The sequence below is a fragment of the Molothrus aeneus genome, chromosome 7 (assembly GCF_037042795.1).
Source record: "Molothrus aeneus isolate 106 chromosome 7, BPBGC_Maene_1.0, whole genome shotgun sequence".
Classification (NCBI taxonomy): Eukaryota; Metazoa; Chordata; class Aves; order Passeriformes; family Icteridae; genus Molothrus; species Molothrus aeneus.
In genome coordinates this window covers 18,476,783-18,497,867 of record NC_089652.1, presented here as the reverse complement: position 1 = coordinate 18,497,867, position 21,085 = coordinate 18,476,783, and the positions used below count along the sequence as shown (strand labels likewise).

At 39.4% G+C, this 21,085-nt stretch overlaps 1 protein-coding gene across 3 annotated transcripts in view; it reads right to left on the bottom strand.

Moving 5' to 3' along the window:
- The window catches only part of LOC136559072 (neurabin-2-like), a 40,579-nt gene extending 21,607 nt beyond the window's left edge, over positions 1-18,972 (bottom strand). Inside the window, exons 1-8 of one of the 3 annotated variants that reach the window (XM_066553971.1) lie at positions 18,933-18,972; positions 16,566-18,322; positions 4,898-5,030; positions 4,402-4,522; positions 3,787-3,891; positions 3,487-3,607; positions 2,922-3,068; positions 1,156-1,209 (exon numbers count right to left, since the gene is read on the bottom strand). In XM_066553971.1, coding sequence (XP_066410068.1) covers positions 1,156-1,209; positions 2,922-3,068; positions 3,487-3,607; positions 3,787-3,891; positions 4,402-4,522; positions 4,898-5,030; positions 16,566-18,152 — 2,268 coding nt within the window. In that variant the 5' untranslated portion in view covers positions 18,153-18,322; positions 18,933-18,972. Of the gene's footprint in view, positions 1-1,155; positions 1,210-2,921; positions 3,069-3,486; positions 3,608-3,786; positions 3,892-4,401; positions 4,523-4,897; positions 5,031-16,565; positions 18,440-18,932 lie in introns of those variants that run through there. The other 2 variants (XR_010783960.1, XM_066553972.1) reach the window with 2 other exon arrangements.
- Positions 18,973-21,085: the final 2,113 nt, after the last annotated feature.

Here is a 21,085-nt window from a genome sequence, read left to right as displayed (position 1 = left end):
AGCCTTGGAGGAGTGAACAAACAAGATACAGCTTAGTTTGTCCATGCCTCCTTCTCTGGGGACACCACTTCCACTGAGGAAATAAATCACTACTTTTGAAGCCAGTTAAGATCACCTGCCAATGGAACAAGGATGTTGAAAGGACCAAGAATTTACTGAATTTAAAAACGGGGTCATAAGTTGTACTAACACCAACATTTTTAACAGCTTTTGTGCAATCCAGCTGGGCCACATACCAAAAATACTAGGAAGAGGAGGAGCACTGTCAGAAATCAAAAAGGGAACTGTCATAAGTAGCTTTGTCTGCCTTGCCTCAACAATTGCAGAGTGCATGAAATACCCCAATAGCTACTGCTACTGAGAATTATTGCAAACTGAAGCACTATGCCCTCTTCACTTGCTACCTGTTCCTAGCAATGTGCTGCAAGTTGTCCTAGGATATGTCTTTCTGAGCAAGGCAACACAGAAGGGCAACAGAATAAAGGAAGCTGCTTGCTCACACATTATTTTCAGAAAAAGGCCATGTATAAATCTGCATCAGTGGAAAAAGCAGCAAAAAAGAAAAAGAAACACAGAGTGTGCTCAGAATAAGCACAGGCATTGAACCAATCTTCAGCAAAAAAAAAAAACTACTGGAAAAAAACACTCTGCCAGACCAGGTCAGAAATTTGAGGAGGGAGAGAGGATAACAGAAATAACTTTCTGGTAACAGAAAGACAGCCACAAACCATTGTCTGGCCAAATCTCAAATAAGACAAGTTCAATCCACTGATAAGGTTCTCATTTTTGTTTATGAGCTGTTTCATACAGCTCTCCACAGTATTCAGCTACTCTAAGCAGTAATACTGAAATGTTCCTTTTAAAGTGGAGACATGGGGTTTTTTTTCTAGTTGTTTTATGTGACTTTTGGGGCTTTATTTCTTTTGTTGATTTCTTTATTTTATTTTATTTTTAATTTGAGCATAGCTCTTCACTTAGAAATGTCTGTCCACCATAAAGTAGAGAGAGTGCCTGAGGCATAAACTGATTGCTGCCTTTTGCATTCAGCCTATTCCTGGTAAAATCAGTAGCCACAAAAACAAAACAAAAATCCCCCACAAAGCAAACCACCCAACAAAAAAACCTTACCAATAATTATATTCTTTGAAAACTTACTTTCTCCTTCAGTTGATTCACTTCAGCTATTGTTACTGCATGTTTTAATTGTAGCTGGAACAGATGAAAGAAACTGTATGAGCACACACAAAATTACATTTGAAAATGTTAGTTTTAAGTATTTCTCCATGATACCCTTTTTCCCCAAACCATTGTTAGAGTGGTATAAAGTCAACATAATTATTTGTCATTTACAGGAGAAGTCATCGGGAGCTTTTATTTAAAAAAAAATTAAAAATTACTTAAAACTTCAAACAAGTTCCCCAGTACATACCCACCCTAAAAATCTCCCATTGTTTTCTATATATTAAGCTGAAAAGATTACGATAAGGTTTCCATGTGCAAGGGTAATGAAAAGCAGCAATGCACATAAGATGTTAATTGGGACACAGAATAAAGGAAACACTTAACAGTACTAAATATTTTTACAATCAGCACTTAAAAATAAATGTGTTGGCTTTATTTTAAAATTCAGCCATGTATTTTTACACCACAAATCTTCATAGGATTATCAGAAATCAAAAAGACTACACTTAAGCCAAATGTAAAGATTTTTTTTAACAAGTATTAATTGTTCCTTGTATCTCTCTTCCCATCTGTAACCCTGCAGGGATTTTCTGTTTGTCAAGGCACATTGCACCAATCCCAAATTAAAACTGGTGAATCCATGACTGTTCCGCATTTAGATTATGTCAGTAACAGCACAGTAATGATTCTACATGAGATTATAATTGTATCCCAAGTAAATACAGCACTTAAGAAGCTTCAATTTGTGGCAATGCTTCCAAACCTAGAAAAATTGTGAATGTTCTCTAGAGATCAGCAGCCTGCAATTTCTACTTCGTCAATGACTCTGGCAATGTTATCAAGAGAACAAACTTAGGAGATCTGCAAAATACCAATCCAATACCAAAACAAAAACAAGCTGATGTAGCAGCAAATAGCATCTGATAAAACAGTTTCTTTGCAGTATATTTTTCTCCTCCCAGAGTGAAAATGACAGGCACTTAAATCTACCAGAGAAGCCTGGACTCCTAAATGCCGAAGTCTGTACCATTTAAGTCTCTGACTAAATCCCACAGCCCTGAATAAAGCAAATATGCTCCTTTATAAAAACCCTGGGAAAAGAGAACCATACTATTTCCAATTATGTTAAGTTGTGATTCAGAGTCTGGAATGCCCTGTTGGGTTTACAAATCCATTCCTTCCAAAAGACACACCATAAAAATACTCTCCAAGCCAAAAATATGCCTATCTACAAAACCAAGTCTTTTATGTACACAGATATCTCAGAAGACTGCAGGGACTAAACCAAGAAATTAGATATGTATTTCCTGTCTTCCTGAAAAACATCTCACAACAACACTTGAGACCATTCAAAAGAGGCATATTTGCACAACCCCCATGCTCTCTAAATCCATTCCACTGGGCAGCAAACAAGCACAAGCCATCCTATCTATCTAATGCAATACTCAGACAACAAGGACAGAGTTGGGGCTGGGTTCTACCACTTGTTTCCAAGGGCTTTTTAAATTTAATTTAAATCAAAAGATTGTTTAATGGAAATATGCATAGGGAAACTGGATATAAAAAATTAGAGAAGATCTACATTTCAATGGACAGTTACCAGAGATATTTATTGGTGACACTGGGAAAAAAACCCCACAGCAACGAGAGGGAACATGAAGGAGATTATATCCAAATCCTACAAGGTTCAGATGTTCCCCAGTGCATCACAAAGAATATTTAAGAAACTGCTACAACACCTCTTTAAATTTAAGAAGAGACTCTGCTGAATCCATATCCAGTAGTAAACCAATATCTTCATTTTCAGGAAGATCAAAAACTTCTACAGATTTTCCATGTAAATGTGACTCATATGTATCCTCCTCCTCCTCATCATAGTCATCATCCTGACAAAATGAGAAAATCATGACATTCTGTAACACACACACTTTTGCACTAAGGTAGTAGCAATAACCAAAGCACACAATCAAGGAATCCAACCAGCTGCAAAACTTTTCTTGACTAGTTACTATTCCTTTAAAATTTCCTATATCTATGGTAAGTGTTAAAGATGACTTGCAAACACTTTCATCAAAGTTCCACAAAAGAGAGCTAAGAAAGACATGCACAAAATTATCATGTAGAGCTGACAGTTAAAAGCGTATTTTGGATTAGTGATAAAGCAATAACCATGTGCCTTAACAACAGTAGTGTATGAAGTGCTTCTTTTCCTGTTTTTAACAAGCTGCCTGTTATACTTTTTTTGCCCCAGTTTGATTAACCCCCACCATTTACTCCATTAGCAGAGCATGAGCAATGTTTTACCTGCTCTGTATCATCATGAGCATAGTGCTGCTCGTACAGACACCTCTCTTGCTCTAAGGTCTCACTAATGAGACGGGCTACTTCACTCTCAGCCCCCGGCTTCTCTCTCCCAATCAGGAACCTATAGGAAAAAAACCAAATTATCTTGCAGCAAAAAAATTTAAGACATGCTTAGGAAATGAGTTTGCTACGCTGTTGCCTTCCACAATATCTTTGTAAAATTTTCATACTGTGGTTTTGTATTCTCTATGAATGAAAAATGACAAAAAGAAACTATTATTTCAGAGAAAAAATACATACCTCACGGTGCCTTTGGTGTTCTTTAGTACAGTGGCTGCAAAGAACTGAGTAACTCCCACTAGACTTATGCCATCAACCTCAACAATCTGATCATTTACTTGAATTCTGCAAAATAAATAAATGCTTAGCGATCAGGTAAACAATAGTATTTTGGCTTGAAACATTTTTGACGTGACAAATACCACTTAAAACTCACTAGTATTTACAATGATAAATTCTGACTCCATTGAAATTCATTGCTTAAAAATAGTCTCCTCATCCTCTGTTACTATGCAAATCACCAATTCAAATTTACACAGTATTTGACTCGATGTTTTTTGTATTATTTACACAGTGACTGGTGTTCTGGAGTGTCAACATGATTCTGTGGTACTTCTACACATGAGCTCATTTTGAACATCTCTCATATATGCTGTAAGTAGATCTAAGTTACTTAGCAAAAATGTCCTATAATAAAAAACTCATGTTTAAAAATTTAACATAAAGCAGGAATGTAATAATCACTCAGCTGCATTCAGCTTTTTTTTTATTCACAGCATTCAGCATATCTAATGAAATCAGCTGGACTCAGTTGGAAATTTGTAAAAAGCATAATCAATTCAATGAAAAACTCACCGTCCATCCCTCTGAGCAGCTCCACCATCTGTTATTGTTTTTACAAAAATACCTAGTTTTTCCAGTCCCTGATCAGCACCAACTCCCATTCCAATGATACTGATGCCTAGACCCCTGTCACCTAAGGGATTCAAAAATCTAACATTAGCTGTATGACATATGATGTAACAGTTAGCAGTACTGAGTTGTTTCAAAGCATTCCAAGTCTTTCTACACAAAAGATAATAGAAATTCACTTTAAAAAAGAGAAAAAATTAGAATATATTTATATGTAGATACTACTTAAAGCCTTTTTGCCCTGTAGCCTTCCTAAATTCAATTCATTATGACAATCTGCATTTAATACTCACTAAATTCACCAGACCAGAACTTGCCACAAATCTAACGCTAGACACACATTCAAAAATTCAAGACCTAAATTTCAGGAATATACAGCTATAGTTTTATCTTTTGTTCCCATAGTATCACTTGCAAATGTTCAAGGTTTGATTTGCACCTTTTTCAATTTCCACAGGAAACACTTCCATTTTTTCCACCCTTTTCTCAAGTTCATACTCAGCTGAGGCTGCCACAGGGTCAACTTCTTCATTACGTCTATCATAGTCTTCATTTGAGTAAGTACTGAAAACCTAAGAAATGTAACAGAAAACTTTTTTTAATGTCTTCTCACTTCCTTTCAAACATCATACAATTGAAAGACAATCTATAAGGAAATTAAAGTGGTATTTTCAGAGATCTAATTTTCTAAACAACCATCAATTTAATAAATACTGCTGCTGTCACACAGTTTCCAGCTTGCATAGATGTAACATTTTAAGTTTCAAAACAATTACTTGAACAGATTTTATCTTACAAATGCACCAAAGAGTTAAAAGAAATCAGTCAGCTCCTCTTTGATATCGTGTGACTTTTTTTATTAGGACTACATTCCACCAAATCCTCCCTCTCTTCTTCCCTCCCCCCACACCATCTGCCAATTGCAGTGTTTCAAACAGATGTAGTTTTCTGATTTTGCAAGGGAATCACGCAGTTTCCCAGGAAAAGGAAATGCCTTGCTACATACATTACTATTTTTAGTATTCACTCCAGCTGAGTTTCTGAATTGTTAAAAATAAAAGATAAAACAAACAACACAAATTAAGACAGAAATCTAGAAAGGAAGAATTAACTATATATAACAGGCATATCAGCATGTTCATTAATTGCCTTTAAATTAAGAATTTTGGAAAAAAAAGGAAAAATATCACACTCCCATTTATCTTAAAAATAAGGTTTATCTGCTAAATGTTTTGCAGGCACTGAGTGTTTTATCCAACACCACTGTAAGACAAAAAGCACTCATTGCTGCTGCAGCAGCCATCTCCCTAATCAAGAACATGCAGCACTGACACTAAGCTCATTCACACTGGTTTCACTATATTTTAGCAACTGTTGTATTTTCTGCTGAGACTACCTAAACAGGTAACTGCAATCATAGAAATACCACAGCATTAACTGTAATCAACATTTTCCCTGTGAATTTACATTCACTAGTATATAGCTTTAGCTCTGCAGAGCAGTAGCCTCAGACACCAAAAAAAGGTCCTTGAAACAGATTATCAAAATGCAACCAATATAATTCAGTATTTCCTGTGAGGAGCCTACTGCATCACCTTCAGACTACAACTTGAGATCAGTTTCACAAACTTTTCCCAAACCCTGCAAAACACCTACTCCAGACATGTGGCATGGGCAGTCCAGCAAGCAAGATTAGATCCACTTGGCTGAAAGGGAAGGAAGAAACCCACTCTCAGAAATCTTAAGTCTTCCACAATGAAAGAACCTTCCTTAGAAGCTGTTATTCCTAAGTCTTGCATAAAGGTCAATAAATAAACTCCTTGTGATCAACCTTTGGAACAAGACTGGCCTAGTTTCTTTATTTTTCATCTCAACAAAAAAAGCAGCATCTCCAAAAACAGTCAAATTATAAAAAGATTAATTTTAAACTAATAATAAAAAGGAAGTTCATGAGTGGACAAATGATAACTTGTTATTGAGAAGATCTGAGTTCTTGAGGGCAAATAAAATATCAAGGCATGAAAAAAACCCCATATAAATTCATACACATATAATCTAGTATTAACAGTATGGCTACAATATAAAAAAAGATATCTTAACTATCAAATGGTTGAGCAAAACGTGGAGAATGGCAGTAGTTCATTTTGGAGACAGTGACAACTGTATTTTCTTAGTTCTTTACAACTCAGTGGTCTAAGAGAGCAGAAGATGATGCAAGTAGTTACTATCTACTGAAAAATGACATTACCACAGGGATGACTGGCTGCCTGCACAACACTATAAAGTGCTAGAAATTTGGGGAAGCAAAGTTGCACTGTAACAACAGCATTATGTACACTGCAAGCCTTGAGCCACCAGCATTAAAATATCTCTGGAACTTGTAAAAATGATTTATTACTTTTCCAACCTAAAAGTAACAGAATTGTATTTTAGAATCTTATGGAATTTGCTCATTTTTATGCAAAATTGATGATAGGAATTGTTCATCTACCAGAAGTGGATAACAGAATTTAAAACTAGTGGTCACTTAAATTCCAGCGATGTTTGTAATTGCTAGTAATAAAATAATGGCATAAACATATCTATGCAAATGAAGAATCCTAATAGTTATGCATACTACCTTTCTAAGAAAAGCCAATTTGAAATCAATTCTGAGTAATTCGCTAAGAGAAAGAATTCATACTTTTGTCTTAAAGTGACAGTTGACAACTGTATGAGAACATTTGGGTATTATTCTAAAAATCATAAATGCACAATTAAAAGAAGATAGCCCCATTTCCAAATAGTAAGAACAACACACCCCTCTCCAAACTTCAGAAAAATAATTTTGAGGAAAAACATTAATTTACAAAGAACAGAAGAAAAGTAAAACTTATAACCAGAAGCCAAACACTGCAAAAACAGAAAGAAAAGCAAAAGCACACTACAAAAACTATGTCTGAAGAGTCAAGGGTAGAATACAGAAATTTTTATTCTGTACATGTGGAATCATAACATTGTGTTCATCTTTTATGAGAGAGAAAAAAATGCTGATATTAATACAGAAAATACAGAACTGGTCAACAAGTTGTTCTTGCCAAGTAGCAAAAGTAACATTTAAATGTGGATAATAAATAATCTCAGTTCACAGTTTAGAAGACTGATGAGAAAGCTAAACATGTTCATCCCTACACTGTGTCTGGCAGGGTTTAGTCACTGAATCAAATGCATTACAGACAAAAGAAATTCTAATCTTACTATTCAGAAACCACTGCTAGCTAGAGATTTAAAAATTATTAGTACTGCAACTGGTATTTTTAAAATATATACTTTAGCAAACACAAATTATTGGCTCAACACAGGAGAAACACATGAATTTTACATGGAAACCATGTGAATTTCACAAGCCTTTTCCCATAGCTTGTTATATATCCAGGATATTAACCTAACATTAATAATTTTTGGATCCTATCAAGCTAACGAATGGCAAAATGCTGAAAAGGTTGGGTTTTTTTTGTTAAAATCTTTTTCCTTCAGAATGAATACAATTAACTTGAATCAAAAAAAGTTCTGATAGAAGGCTGAATTTTTAAGAATTATTTGAATTAAATTGTTTTAGACACATAATAGTAAATTTTCAAACATACATAGTGCTCGAACAGCATATATATTTATCTGCAGAGAAAACTAGCTACATTCTTCACACCAGAAAGATTTGGTGTGAAGATGAGAAACTTGGTTTTGCATCTTTTATGAAGATGCTTATCCTCAAGACAAGACCAGCACTCAAAAAAAAAACCACCAACAGAGCCTATGTAAAAGATCCTACTGTTCAGTTCCTGTAACTATCACAGAACTAAAAATTTCTTGTATCATCTTAGCGCCAACACAGAAAATAGCATTATCACAGAAAAACAACAATGACCTTCACATGCTTCAAACTCTTCACAGCACAGCAGAATGTCTACTTATGTATGTTACTTTTAGAAGAATATTAATTAGTTAGAGGGCAAACACTAATTTACCACGTGCTTGCATGGAGGAGCTGCAGAGTAAAAGATCACAGTCTAAAGACCTCCATTCCACCATTCATTTCTAGTATATAGATTTGTTTGTGCCTAATGCAAAGCAGAACATTACAAAAGTAATTAAACAGTAAGATTAGGAAATCAGGAACTGCCTGGAAGGGCTTCCAGCCAATTAGAATGGAAGCAACATCCACATCACTTTAAAGTTCTCATGTAATCCTGCAGCATTTGCTGGGAAGCCTCGCAACACCTGCAGTTACAGCAACACTGAACATCCGAGAGAGGCCCTGGAGCGTTACTGATCCCTGCATGGAGCACACCCAGCCAGGATCACAGACCTGGTTCACCTGCCCTCACTTTGAATGTGCCTGTTTACTGACACTCCATAAAGCCAACATTCAAAACACAAGTTAAAGCTCAGGGAAAATTATCCAATAGCAAACAGTTTTGGCTTTCCAAACGGAGACCTGTGTGATGCCGGGCAAAATGTGAAGTGCTCATGAATAATCATTTGAAATAGCAGCACTGAAGTAGGACTAAAGCCTAACGTACACCTTGCAGTTTACTCTTACTATATCCCTCTTCTGTTCAAATAGACATCTTGCTACGGCTATCCTATTCTTCCCTCTACTTCCAAAAGCTACGTGGTTAATATTTCATTAGCACTACTTTGTATATTTTAAGTAAAAATTACCTATATCTGATCTAACTCAATTCAGGCTATATAATCATAGAAGTAGCAAAGAGAAATACCATGTTTAATTTGACTTTTTAAATACTCACACCTTTACTCTTCAAAACGTTTTCAGAATGGCTGGAAACTGTTAAAGGTTGATATTATAAACAATTACACTCAAAATATCAATTTCTGTTACTAACCAGGTAAACAGGCAGGCTTTGCACACTTATGTCCTTGGTACTGCAGCTTGGTATGACTTAATCAAAAACCCCAACCAAGTCAGTTTACATAAATACAAAAGTGCAATCTTGCTTCACATCTATAATACAAACAATTTCATATGGACAATGTCATCATAAATAAACCAGTTTTTTACCAGTACCATTCTCTACTTAAATTCTCAATAAAACCAGTAAAATTTATTCTTTAGTTCTGTTTTTCACTGCAGGAGCTTAAACACTGTAACCTGCTAAAGAATAAGACAGACAATATGGCATCTATTTCAGTCAGGTTATGCTAGCTACTTGAGAAGGAGAAACATTTACTTTCAGTATTTATTTTTTAAATCCCAGTGGAAGAAATATTGAAGACAAAGAAAAGCATCCATTCAGATTCAGAGCACTAATTTTATTTCATATCAGGTATTCAGAGAACTTCAGAGACAATCCATGATCTCCATCTGCAGAAGAGCTCTGGTCTGACCTGGCTGTATTCCTTCAGCAACTCAAGTTGAGATAGCAATGCTCTCTGACTGACAAAGAGACTGAAAGGCTCCAAAATAAGTAGCATATGACCAGAAGAAGAAAAACTATTCAAAATACCACATAAAAGGGAGCACATAAAAAAAAAATTAGCTTCTGAAAGCTATCTGTGTGTATAAAGAGCGTGACTCAATGAGGAACCTCTGTAAAATTCACAGGTGTCTTGGTACCAACAGTTTACCTGTGGTGATCCACACAGATACACATGTATCTATTTAGTATTCACCAAAACAAAAATCTTGGCCTGACCAAACCAAACAGCAAACAAATCACTATGGGGAACTTCAAAAGAGTAACAGCGAACACAAAAATAGTCCACCTGTATTGTAAAGTCCTTAAGAAGAAACAACAAAATAACACTGTCATCGGGGGTACCAGATCAACTCAATTAACTAATCTGCATTAATACTGCCATTAGCAATGATCAGTACCCTGGCTCTAAAAAGAAGGGTCAATTCACTATGCCAAGTCACATTAGAGGGTGATGAAAGAAAATGTCTGAAAAATAGGATATTTGACATACTGCATAATACTTTCCTACTAAATAAAAATGTAAGAACCCTGTAATAACCTCTGCACAATCCTCATGATCTCAAGATTACAAAATATGTACTCAGATAATGCAGGCAAGCATCTTTTTACTGATGTCCTTCTTAGTGTTCACCTTTCTTTTTGTTAGAATAATATGGAAAGGAGATAATTTATTTTTCCATCTCTCCAGAGGTAAACTGCAAAAAAGTTTCAGCTACTTCTGGTTCATTTTTACCCAGCTAGGATATGTATTCTCCCATACTAACAACACTAATCATCATCAAAAGACACTGAATCTTTCAGCACTTCAACTGTTGATCTACTGAACTTGTCTCCTATAAATCTGCTTATCTTTGCTGATCCCCACCACCACCTCAGTGTTTCTTCTAATCATCTCCCATGAAACCATCAAGTTTCTCCCTCCTGCTCTCCACAGCTGTTCTGACAAAGTAAAAGACAGTGCAGGCTGGGAATGCAGGCTGGGAATAGGTAGTGATCAGCTAGCATTAAGCCAAAATGAACAAGTAACTTAAACTAAAGCTGCAGGCAGCCCTGTCGTCAGTGAGGCCATGAATATGCACTTCTGATACAAGTGCTAATTTCCCACAAACCAATCAGTACTTTAAAAGTACCTTTTCAAACCCCTCTCTCCTTCCTAATAAATCCAGGTGAAATTGCCAGAAGTTCGAAGCTGGAGGGACCGAAAAGGAGAGTGAGGACAGGCAGGTGATAACCTCACCCGATCTCCATAACCTCAACATTTTCTTATTTTTCTATGGTTTTCTAGCATAATCAAATACATTAAGCAGGTCAGCTGGTATGTTGTCTAACTGCATCTGCAGAATAATTCAGTTAGAAATACACTGAGATAATAATGTAAAGAGTCAAGCTGCTCCAGCAGTGAGCCAGGATACAAAAAGAAATTCTTTACTTTTTCTGTTCCAATTCAGATTTCTGATCTACAGCCTCATGTCCTGGCACAGGACTCTTATCCAAAGACTCCTGAAATGCCAAATCAAACTACTGTTGTAAAAATTACATATCAAACATTCACTAAAAATCAAATCAGAAGATGTATGATTAAAAAAAAGAAAAAAGTCAAAGACAGTGTGAGTTGAAAGAGCTTTTTTCCAAACAGCTGAACAACTATCACAGCATCAAAAAACAAGGACCATAAAGGCACCAGAAAGATTCAACACAGAACTTTGTAATACAGGTAAACCTATAAGAGGAATTAAATGCATTTAAACTTAATAAACATTTAATTTAAGAAACATTTTATTTGTATGAAAACTGAACTTTCAATAAAGGTTTAAAGATTATCTTTTCTCAAAAAAACCCAAAACAACAAAAAAATTCAAATGTGTATGAAAATATATACCTTCTTTCTCCAGTTATTATCCAAATTTTTAATCTCTCATACTGTTAAGTTGCAGGAATGCCATACTCTCAGATGCAGGCAGAACAAAACAGAATTATTTTTTGTGAAAAGTCACCAAAAAGCACCATGGGGAGATTTGAGATGAAAATATGAAGAGAAGTTGTATTGATGTTACATTACAAATGTCATAATGTTGATAAACAGAGCTTCAAAATTAAAATCTATGACTTTAAACAAGCAAACATTGGAAAAGATCCCAAACAAAGTAGTATGGAAAAACACATTACTTCTGTCAAGAAACAAAGTATTAATTCCCACATATAAGTCAATTCTGTTTAAATCTACTCTCAAATCAAATCTCTATTTTCTTTCATCAACCCTCACCCACATCACATACTTGTTTCTTAATGCCACAGAAGTGCTTTCCTGAAGTGCTTGAGCAATGGCTGACAATTGCCCAGCCACAAATTCTCTAATTCCTGCAGGAACCCAGGGTTTGGGTACCTTCAACCAGGCAGTGCATTTTGTACCCCTTGTTGTGTATGGCATTGTAAGTACACAAGTGAACTGTTCCAAACTCAGAGGCTGTATGAAGCTGAAGCAGTACACTGCAACATTGTGTTAAAACACCAGAGTCTACATACTGACCTAGAAAATTTGTGCATGTCCTAAAAGTGCATCTTCTAAAAGCATTTGCAGGTATGCTGTCAAAATCTAATTCAAGGGTTATTTCATTTAGTTCTTCATTAACTTCCACAGTAAGAAGTTTTGTACTAAAAATGTTGAAGAATAGGAAAGGCTGAACACCACCAACCATTTGTGCCCAGCTATTCATAGAACAGCTTTACTGTGATGTGCAAGACAAATGGCAATACTATGAAGGATTCCCACATTCTCTCAGAAGCAGCTAAAACCAGACAGGTTAGGACAACACAGACTGTGAAACTGCTTTCAGTTTCCATATGAAACAAATTTATGCTCAGCTGTGAGAAATATAAAAGTAATGCCCTTATGAAGGTTTGGGGTTTGTTCTGTTTACTTTTTAAACTGTTTTCTTGACTAAACCAGCTCAAAATATATTACTATTCACAAAAAGCTGGGAACAGACACTCCCATGCAACATAAACTAGATAACACTGATAAGTCAACAGAAGCAAACAGCAGCAGCAGCTGTACTATCTTTTCAGCTTACCTGAGCTACAGAATTTCTAAGGATCATAAATCATTGCAGAAGTTAGTCACTGTGCTATTAAAGGCTTGGAGGACAAAGTTTGGCAGAGTCAGAGGTGAAAACATCTCAAGAAATCAATTTGAAAACAAGCATTTGTTTTCCAAACAGAAAGTTTCAAAATTACAAACATCAAACAGCACTCAGTCATTACATTTATGTTAATTAAAGCCTTTCAAGGTAATCTCATAACTGACAGCAAGTTAACAGCTACATTACAAAGGCAAAATGAAGTATAAAGGGATGACAGAAGAATTACCTGATGTTATTTACATTGTGTGTAATGCTGATTGTTTACACAGTTTACTCAGAAAACTTCAAGACAAAGGCAAATTCAGTTCCCTTGCAAATACCTTGGCCTGTAAGTGTGCTTTAGATTCCTTACTGGCTTCATATGTGGCAACAAGAGACTAAAAATTTCTCACGTACCATAACACAAACCCAGGCTGCAAAGTTCTGCTAATAACTGTATTGTATCACTCTCTAAACTACTCCAGGAAAACAAGAACCGAGATAAAATGTTCCCCAGGGTCTGGAAAGATCAAGCAGCAACGGGACTTAGAGAGTCTGGTCACCCACAGCAAGTAAAAAAATCCCGTAGGTCATTTATCAACAGCTTCTATGGAATTTAAACATTTTCTTTTTAAAAGTCGCATCTGTGCTTGCTTTCACAGGCACAGGGCAACACAAAATAACAGAGTATTTGTGTAATTATGCTCCATCTCTCCTGAAATTATCAGATCAAATTATGTTTTCAAGCCCTGCTACACATGTCAACAATTACAGACCTCCACCACAGGTCAGATGCAGTGCTAACAGTGTTAGCTACCCCTGGGAGCTCCACAGTCTCCTTCTTTTACCCAAAGACCTTGCCAATATTACAACTGACTAGAAGCTTTGAAACAGAAATATTAATCAAGTTCTCTTTGTTGCAGCAGTATAAATGCTATTTTTAAGGTGCTTTAAGTTCTATCCATTACCAACAGACATATCCAACCTCCCTTTTGCGTATTTCAAATTCAACAGTCAAAGCTCCCTCACTGCAGAATGCTGCAGAATGTGCTTTTTCTTGCCCAATACATTCTGAACATTTTGAATTCTTCAACTGTACTAGATACCTGCTAAACAGCAACTGCAGGAGACACAGATGGTTTCTTTGTAATCACTAGAGGTTCAGAATGAAAGCAGCAAGAATGCAAGGGCAGCCTGGCCTCTCTCAGGAACATCTGTGAGGAGAAGAATCACAGACCTTCTCTAGTGGCTACGAATGTCTGAAAATGGCACTCACATTTTATTCAACTTATTAGTCTAAAGCTGAAAGAAGAAGCTACTAGGATAAACTTCTCACTATGGCACTGCTCTTTTAGCTACCACTGAGATCTTTTTTCTCTTCCAATTTAAGATGCACCATCTATGAAGAAAGATGTTGAGATTTCCTTCTGTGAGGTAAAACTGGGATTTTCTAAAAGGTTATTGAGATATTAAAAATACAGAACTAAAGAAAGTTCTGGGTAGGCATAAAAAGTTGGAATTCTTTATTTTATAGAATACAAATCCCCAAAATCATATAACCAGGACTTATTCCCAGTAATTATCATAGAAAACATGAAGCAAAAAGGCAGACATGGGAACAGAAATCATTGCTTAGGCAAAAGGAACAAAGAGGGAAAACCTATTGAAAATGACACACAGAAAGAGATCTCTACACCAAATGTACAAGATACAGTCAAGTTTCACTGAAGGGGGATAAAAGAAGTCAAGTATCACAAACATCAATTTAAGGGCCTTAAAAAGTATCTCAATAACCCTATTGCTACTAAATACAGTTTATTCTGCCAATCCAAGTGGGGCATTCTGGCAAGAACTATGTTATTTTTCATAGGAAACCGCTACCAGTTGCTTCTAACCATTCATCTCTTTGTTGTGTAAATGATAATCTGAGACAGGTTGCTTCCTGTAGCTTTCAGAGAAGCAGCTATAATTCAACAGTGCTTGTTACCAAAACCTGAGTTTTGCCTACACAAGAGCTACCATCACAGTTGGCACTGAGATTTCTACTAGGGCTTTCAACTACGTCTGGCATAGGCACAGCAAAGAAGGCAAAAGTCTGTTAAGGGCCGCTGCTCTAGTAGGAAATCAGCAATGATCAGTAAAACCCTGCCTACAGCAGGAAGTCACTTAACACATTTACAGTAGACTCTACACGGCACTTTGCTCAGATACTGAGTGCACAAATGCATGTAGAAATGGACTGATGCCCCTCTGGCTCTCTCCCAGTCCTAACCAGACTCATTATGCAGTTTTCAATAGCAGCACTCTCCCCTTCACTGCTCCAGGTCACCACTAAAGCAACATCAACTAGAAGAAAGCCATATAAAGTCAGCTTGTCTATGGAGAGACTATTAAAAAAACCCCACACGCAACAAAACTCATATTTTGCTAAATTTTTTTGCCACAATCAAAACATCTTCTGGGGTACATCACTAGTGTGTGTTAGCAAACTGGGAAATTACAGCTCTGTGCGGTGGGAAGTTCAAGAGTCAACAGAATTTTTACATCCCTCTGATCAGTAAAATGAGTCCTGACTCTAAGAACAAAGTGTAAAAGCTGTTTATTAAAAGTTATTTCTTTCAGTCATGTGATAGTAGAAGAGAAGCATGCTGAGGAAAGTCTGTACAGTCCCCTATTCCACCCTTGTCCATGTCTCCCAATTCTCCTTCCAAAGTTTAACAAAGACTAGAATTATTCAAGTCTGCAAGAGACTATGGGTAAACAGTTTGAGTTGTGGAGCAACTTATTTTGTGGGTATTTTTGGTGGGGGAAGAACAGACACATAAATCTTTTTAATTTGTTCAAGTTAGAACTTACACTACACCTCATTAGCCAGTCTGCCCTATAACTTTGACTTCTGCAACTTCGTAACTCCAAAACAATCATGTTAACACTCCTACGGCTTATTCACCTTATCAGTATTAGAGCCAAACAACACATATATTATTATTATTATTATTGGAGAGAATTCTAGAATCTTAAAATACAAGAACCAGTAATTTGATATTTTCTTATAGTTAATTCCATAAACAAGTCTGAAGTTGAATATCAAAGTTTTCAGGGGGTGGGGGGGGGTTGTTTGGATTTTTTTTAAACTTTTGTGCCAAAAGGAAAACTGAAAATAATAATTCCTAATGCAATGCCTCAATTCTAAAAAAATTAAAGTATTAAAGGTCAAGGTGTTTGCATCTGCTGCTGAAAAAGTCCAGCAAGTAAAATCCCATGTGCTTCACTACACTCTTATGAAGCAGCTGTAATTAAGAAATCACTTGAGACTAACTAAATTTTCTGAATAAATTTTCTGAAGTAGTAACTTCTTTCAGACTTAGCGTTGAAAAAAAGCTATAAACTTACACTTCTTAAATGCTTTTAGAACCTAAAAAACCCACAAAAAACCCAAAATTTATTTCCTGAGTATTTTTGACTGCAAAACAATTTAAAAAGAAAAAAAACCCTCAAATGTACTTACTTTGATAGGAGCTGTTGAGAACTTGACTTTTCGGTCTGGCGCTGGGTCTTCCTCTTCAGAAAGTCCAGGAAACTCCTCATATTCGCTGTCATACAGATAGTCCTCCTCTCCCTCCAAAATTTCTTTGCCTTCAGGCTCTTGGTTTTCTGGCTCTGTGTCCCTGTCATCATCAAAAGCTGCATTCTCTATTCCAAAATCACTGAAGTCCTCACTTTGCTTTTCTAACACTTGCTCCTCTTCTTCAGTATGCTCTTCCTGCTCTAGAACATCTTGTACTTGTGGAACTGGACCATCTCTTACAGACATCCCATCTCCTTCTTCTTCCCAACTGGTCTTGCTGCCATCCATAAACTCTTCTACCACTTCCAAGGCATAGTCACTTCTCTTCCCTTCCTGTACATCACATACAAGCTTCTGATTCTCTTCATCAACGTGATCTTTCTCCAAACATTTTTTTTCATGCCCTGAGGTTTCATCTTGTGCAACCAGCTCTGTGCAAGTCACCTCTGTGGGAGAAACCCAGGAGCAAACACTATCTGATATCTGCTGAGCAGGCATACTACCCATATTCCACGGGCTTCTCTCAAGTACCAGTTGCTCTCTTTTGTCTTTTCCCAGCGCCTTGCTTGGCTCATCTCCACAGATCTCAGGCACTTTGAGGAATGCACCTTTCTCCAGACATCCTTCAGCAATAGCAGACGAATTCAAAGTCTGCTGGCCTCTCAAAGGGTCCTGACTTGGAGAACTATCATTTTTGGAAGTTTCTTTGGATTCTTCAGTATCACTGTCACCCAGAAAGCTTTCCAGCCTCCTAGAAATGGGCCCTGCATTCAGGAGGGAAGATGTGGAACCACTATTAGTATGTTGCTGCTTCAACTCCTCATTACTTTGATCTTCAGCCTTCTCCAGTGCAACTGGAGGACTTGCTTCTGTATTAAAACTGAAGTGGTCCACCACATTGCTGCAATCAGAAGCTGAACCATGTCTCCTCTTATCTTCACTTCTTTCACATTTGCTGGGGGAATATCTGTCCACTGAGCTCCGTTGTTTGATATTTCTCTCGAAGAGCTTCCTGGTCTCTGAAAATTTTTCTGCCAGGGCTACTTTGTCCAAGTCTGCCTCATCGTTGCTACGGATGACTTTGTCAGCAACAGAAGACACGGACAATGAATCCACGGGACTGCCACTGGGGCTGGTACTTGTATTAAGAAGATTATTTTTTTGGACAATGAGAAAAGATGGACTACCTGGAGAAGATCCATACTCCGCTGCCGTGGCCCGGCTAATCAGTTTAGTCTCAGCCGGTGGATTGCTTTCACAAGAGCTTCCCATTTGCAGAAACATATTTTTGATCTTGTGTACTCTGTTACCGTAAGTGGCAGCTCTGCCTCGACTGTGTGGGTCACTTCCCCCTCCATTGGAAGAGGTGCTCAGCTTCTGATGCAAGCCTGTTTTGCTGGAAGTGTTGTCAGGATTGTTTACACCATCAAAAGAGCATTTGATAGCATGGAAATCAGATTTGTAAGCATTTCGGTGTGGAGAAGCACTTCTTAAAGTCCTCTCCCCCTTGCCTTCGGTTTTCATCATTGTTGAAGAGAAAGCTTCCTCCACTCCTTAAGAAGAATGGGAAGAACGATTCTCTAGCACAAAGCTTCCACCCTCCAACACCAGGCAGTGTATATCCCACAGAAGATCCCAAAAGCAGCCTTTCACTCAGTCAGCCTCCTTGCTCGCATTGAAATGGAACGCAGGGGACGCTACGTGGAGAGAAAGAAATCAAAGCGCGTGAATGGCCACATCGGGAGTTATCCCCAGCGCGGATCGCGGTATCCGGAAAGCCATCTGCAGAGAGACAGAGAGTTTCCATTAACTCGGGGCCTCGCCGGCGTGTGACACGAATCCGAAACTCGGGCTGGGAATCGCAGCCCAAGACCCCTCTGCGGGATAAAGCCCATTGTGTCGGCCGGGACGCGCGGACCCAGCTGCTCCCCGGGCACCGACCTGACGGCTCTGGCGAGGGATGCGGCGGCAGGCGGCCCCCCCCCCGCAACCTCCGGCTGCCGCCCCTCCGCTAAGGGCCGTCCCGGGCTGGGCCAGGCCAGGCCGGCTCGGGCGGCGGCGGGGGAGGGCAGCGCCAGCCCTTCCTGCCGCCCGGGGGAGGCCGGGCCCGGGCCGGACCGCGCGCACGCACCGCGGCGGGGCAGGACGGAGGGGCCCGGGCTCCCCGCGCCGCCCGCAACGGGGGAAGCCACAAGTTTCGGCCCCAAGTTAGGGCTTCCCCGTGGTGGCTCTTTGCGCCGCGGGGCCTGCGGGGCGCGCAGCGGAGCCGCCCAGGTCCCTCGCCCCAAACTTTCCGAGCCAGCCTACCTGGGGGCGGGGGTCCTGCCGCCTCCTTCCCCTCAGCGTTCCCAGCCGCCCAGCGGCCGCACACACCACGCCATCATTATCCGCCGCCACAGCCGGCCGCCTTTCCTCTCTCTCTTTCTCTCTCTCCCACCCCCCCCGCCCTGCCGCCGTCGCCGCCGCCCCGCTCTCCTCACTCCACCTTCCTCCCGCCCCCGCGGCGCGCTCAGAACCGCCGCCTGCCCGCCCGCGCCGCTCCCCGGCCTCACGCTGCTCCGCGCCCTCCTCCGCGCTGTGTCTCGGGCCCGCCCGCGCGCGCTCCCTGCCTCGCTCACACACAAAGAGAGGGAGCGGCGGGCGCGCCCCTGCTCCGCTCTCAGCGCCACGGAAGAGACGGGCTGGGGGCGGCGGGCGCGACCGGCCCGAGGGAAGCGCCTCCCGCGCCGGGAAATACCACGCCATAGCGGGATACGGGTTTCGGGTGATACCATGTCGGCGAGGCGAGCCGGTGCGGGGCAGCGTCGGTGGGCGCCGAGCGCTCACCGGTGCCTCCGCCGGGGGAGCTGGAGACGGTGGGGCGAGGGACGCTGGAGAAACTCGAGCGCCGAGCTGCCGTGATGCTGCGCGCTACTTTCAAACCCGGGCCGCCAGCGCGGCGCGGAGAGCGACAGCTGCCGCGACCGAGGCTCGGACAGTTGAAGTAACAACAGTGCCAAACATTTCTTTTTCCCCCTCTTCCTTTCAAAAATCGAGGTGGTCGGTATCAGAGCACAGGAGGATCCACCTGCTGCCCCTGGACACCCTGACGTGTCCGCGCAGGAACGGGGCTGAGCCCGCTGGGCTCCCTCGCACGCTCCCCGGGCGGGAAGTTACTGCAGCTCCCCAAGACCGGGAAACTCTTGCTCATCATTGATAGCCCCAGGCAGTAATATCCGCAGTTTAGAAAGCAGTGTTCCATACGTTCAGTTCTCTCGTTTGTTAGCCCAAATAAAAGCACTGGCTTCAACCTATTTATCAAAGACGGGATTTGGACGACTGTTTAATTTCGATTGCAGTTCCTTCCATAGGAATAAAGCTCACACTAAATTAATAGAAGAGCACAGAAGAAGAGTACTGGTAGTTACCAATTACCTGGCAACTGTTGTTGGCACCTGGCAGCAAATTGTGTAACAGTTATTTAGAAGTCTAAATACTTAGCTCCTTGGAAAAAAAAAAAAAAAAAAAGCAGCTTCACTGGTTTATTACTCAAGTCTATGATGAAATTTATACATTCTCCCAGACATCCCAATTGACTCTGGCTTAATTGGAGTCACAAGCTTGATCTAACATCTATGTTATCTATTTCACAGCTTGATCTGAAATCTATGATACAGTTTCAAATTACCCTAATCATGATTTTACAATAAAATAAAATCTTATTATTGATATAACAGTCTTTCCAAAATAGAGACAACATTGTTCAGACTTTCTTCTGTGTCTTCAAACATTACAAGGGCAGTGGAATTTCACCAAGGTCTGCCATTAGCAGTCTTACATACACTTGGTAACACCATTTTGAGTAAAATTTTAATGCAGTTTCACTGTAAGAGCAACAAATGTTTCATATTTTGAATATGTAGGCCTTATCAAGAACATGTAGAGGTGATCTCCTGCATGCTACAGAGGGGGTCCTTCATATACCATTTGTAGGTTGAGTTGAAATTGCAAGACTCAACCACCATCTTTCAATAAATAGTCTACAAGAAGCTACTAAGCAAATGTTTTCTTTTTCACAAACCAAAGGTATGTGCAAGGTTGTTCAGCATTTTAAGCATTGTGGGCAGAGAACATTCTGCATTCTGATCAGGGAACCTGGCAGTGTATAGGAGACTGTTCAAAGGAGAAACGGCAAGAGCTCAGGAACAACGTAAAAACAAAGCCCAAAGCAGCTCTGAACCATGCTCAGGAAAGCCCGTGGCCTTTGTACTGGGTGCTGGCTTAAAGAGACTGGAGCAGGAAGGTACTCTTGTGTTTTGAACTCTCCCATAAATGAGAAAGCAGGAATTGTAATTAGAAATCCTGAAAACAGATTTAATTGCATCAAAGGACTCCTATTTCTTTATGATTTCCCATCCTAATTAGGAAAATATACAGGTTATTTTACCTAGCTGTTCTGCTTAGGAAGGACAATCTTTGTC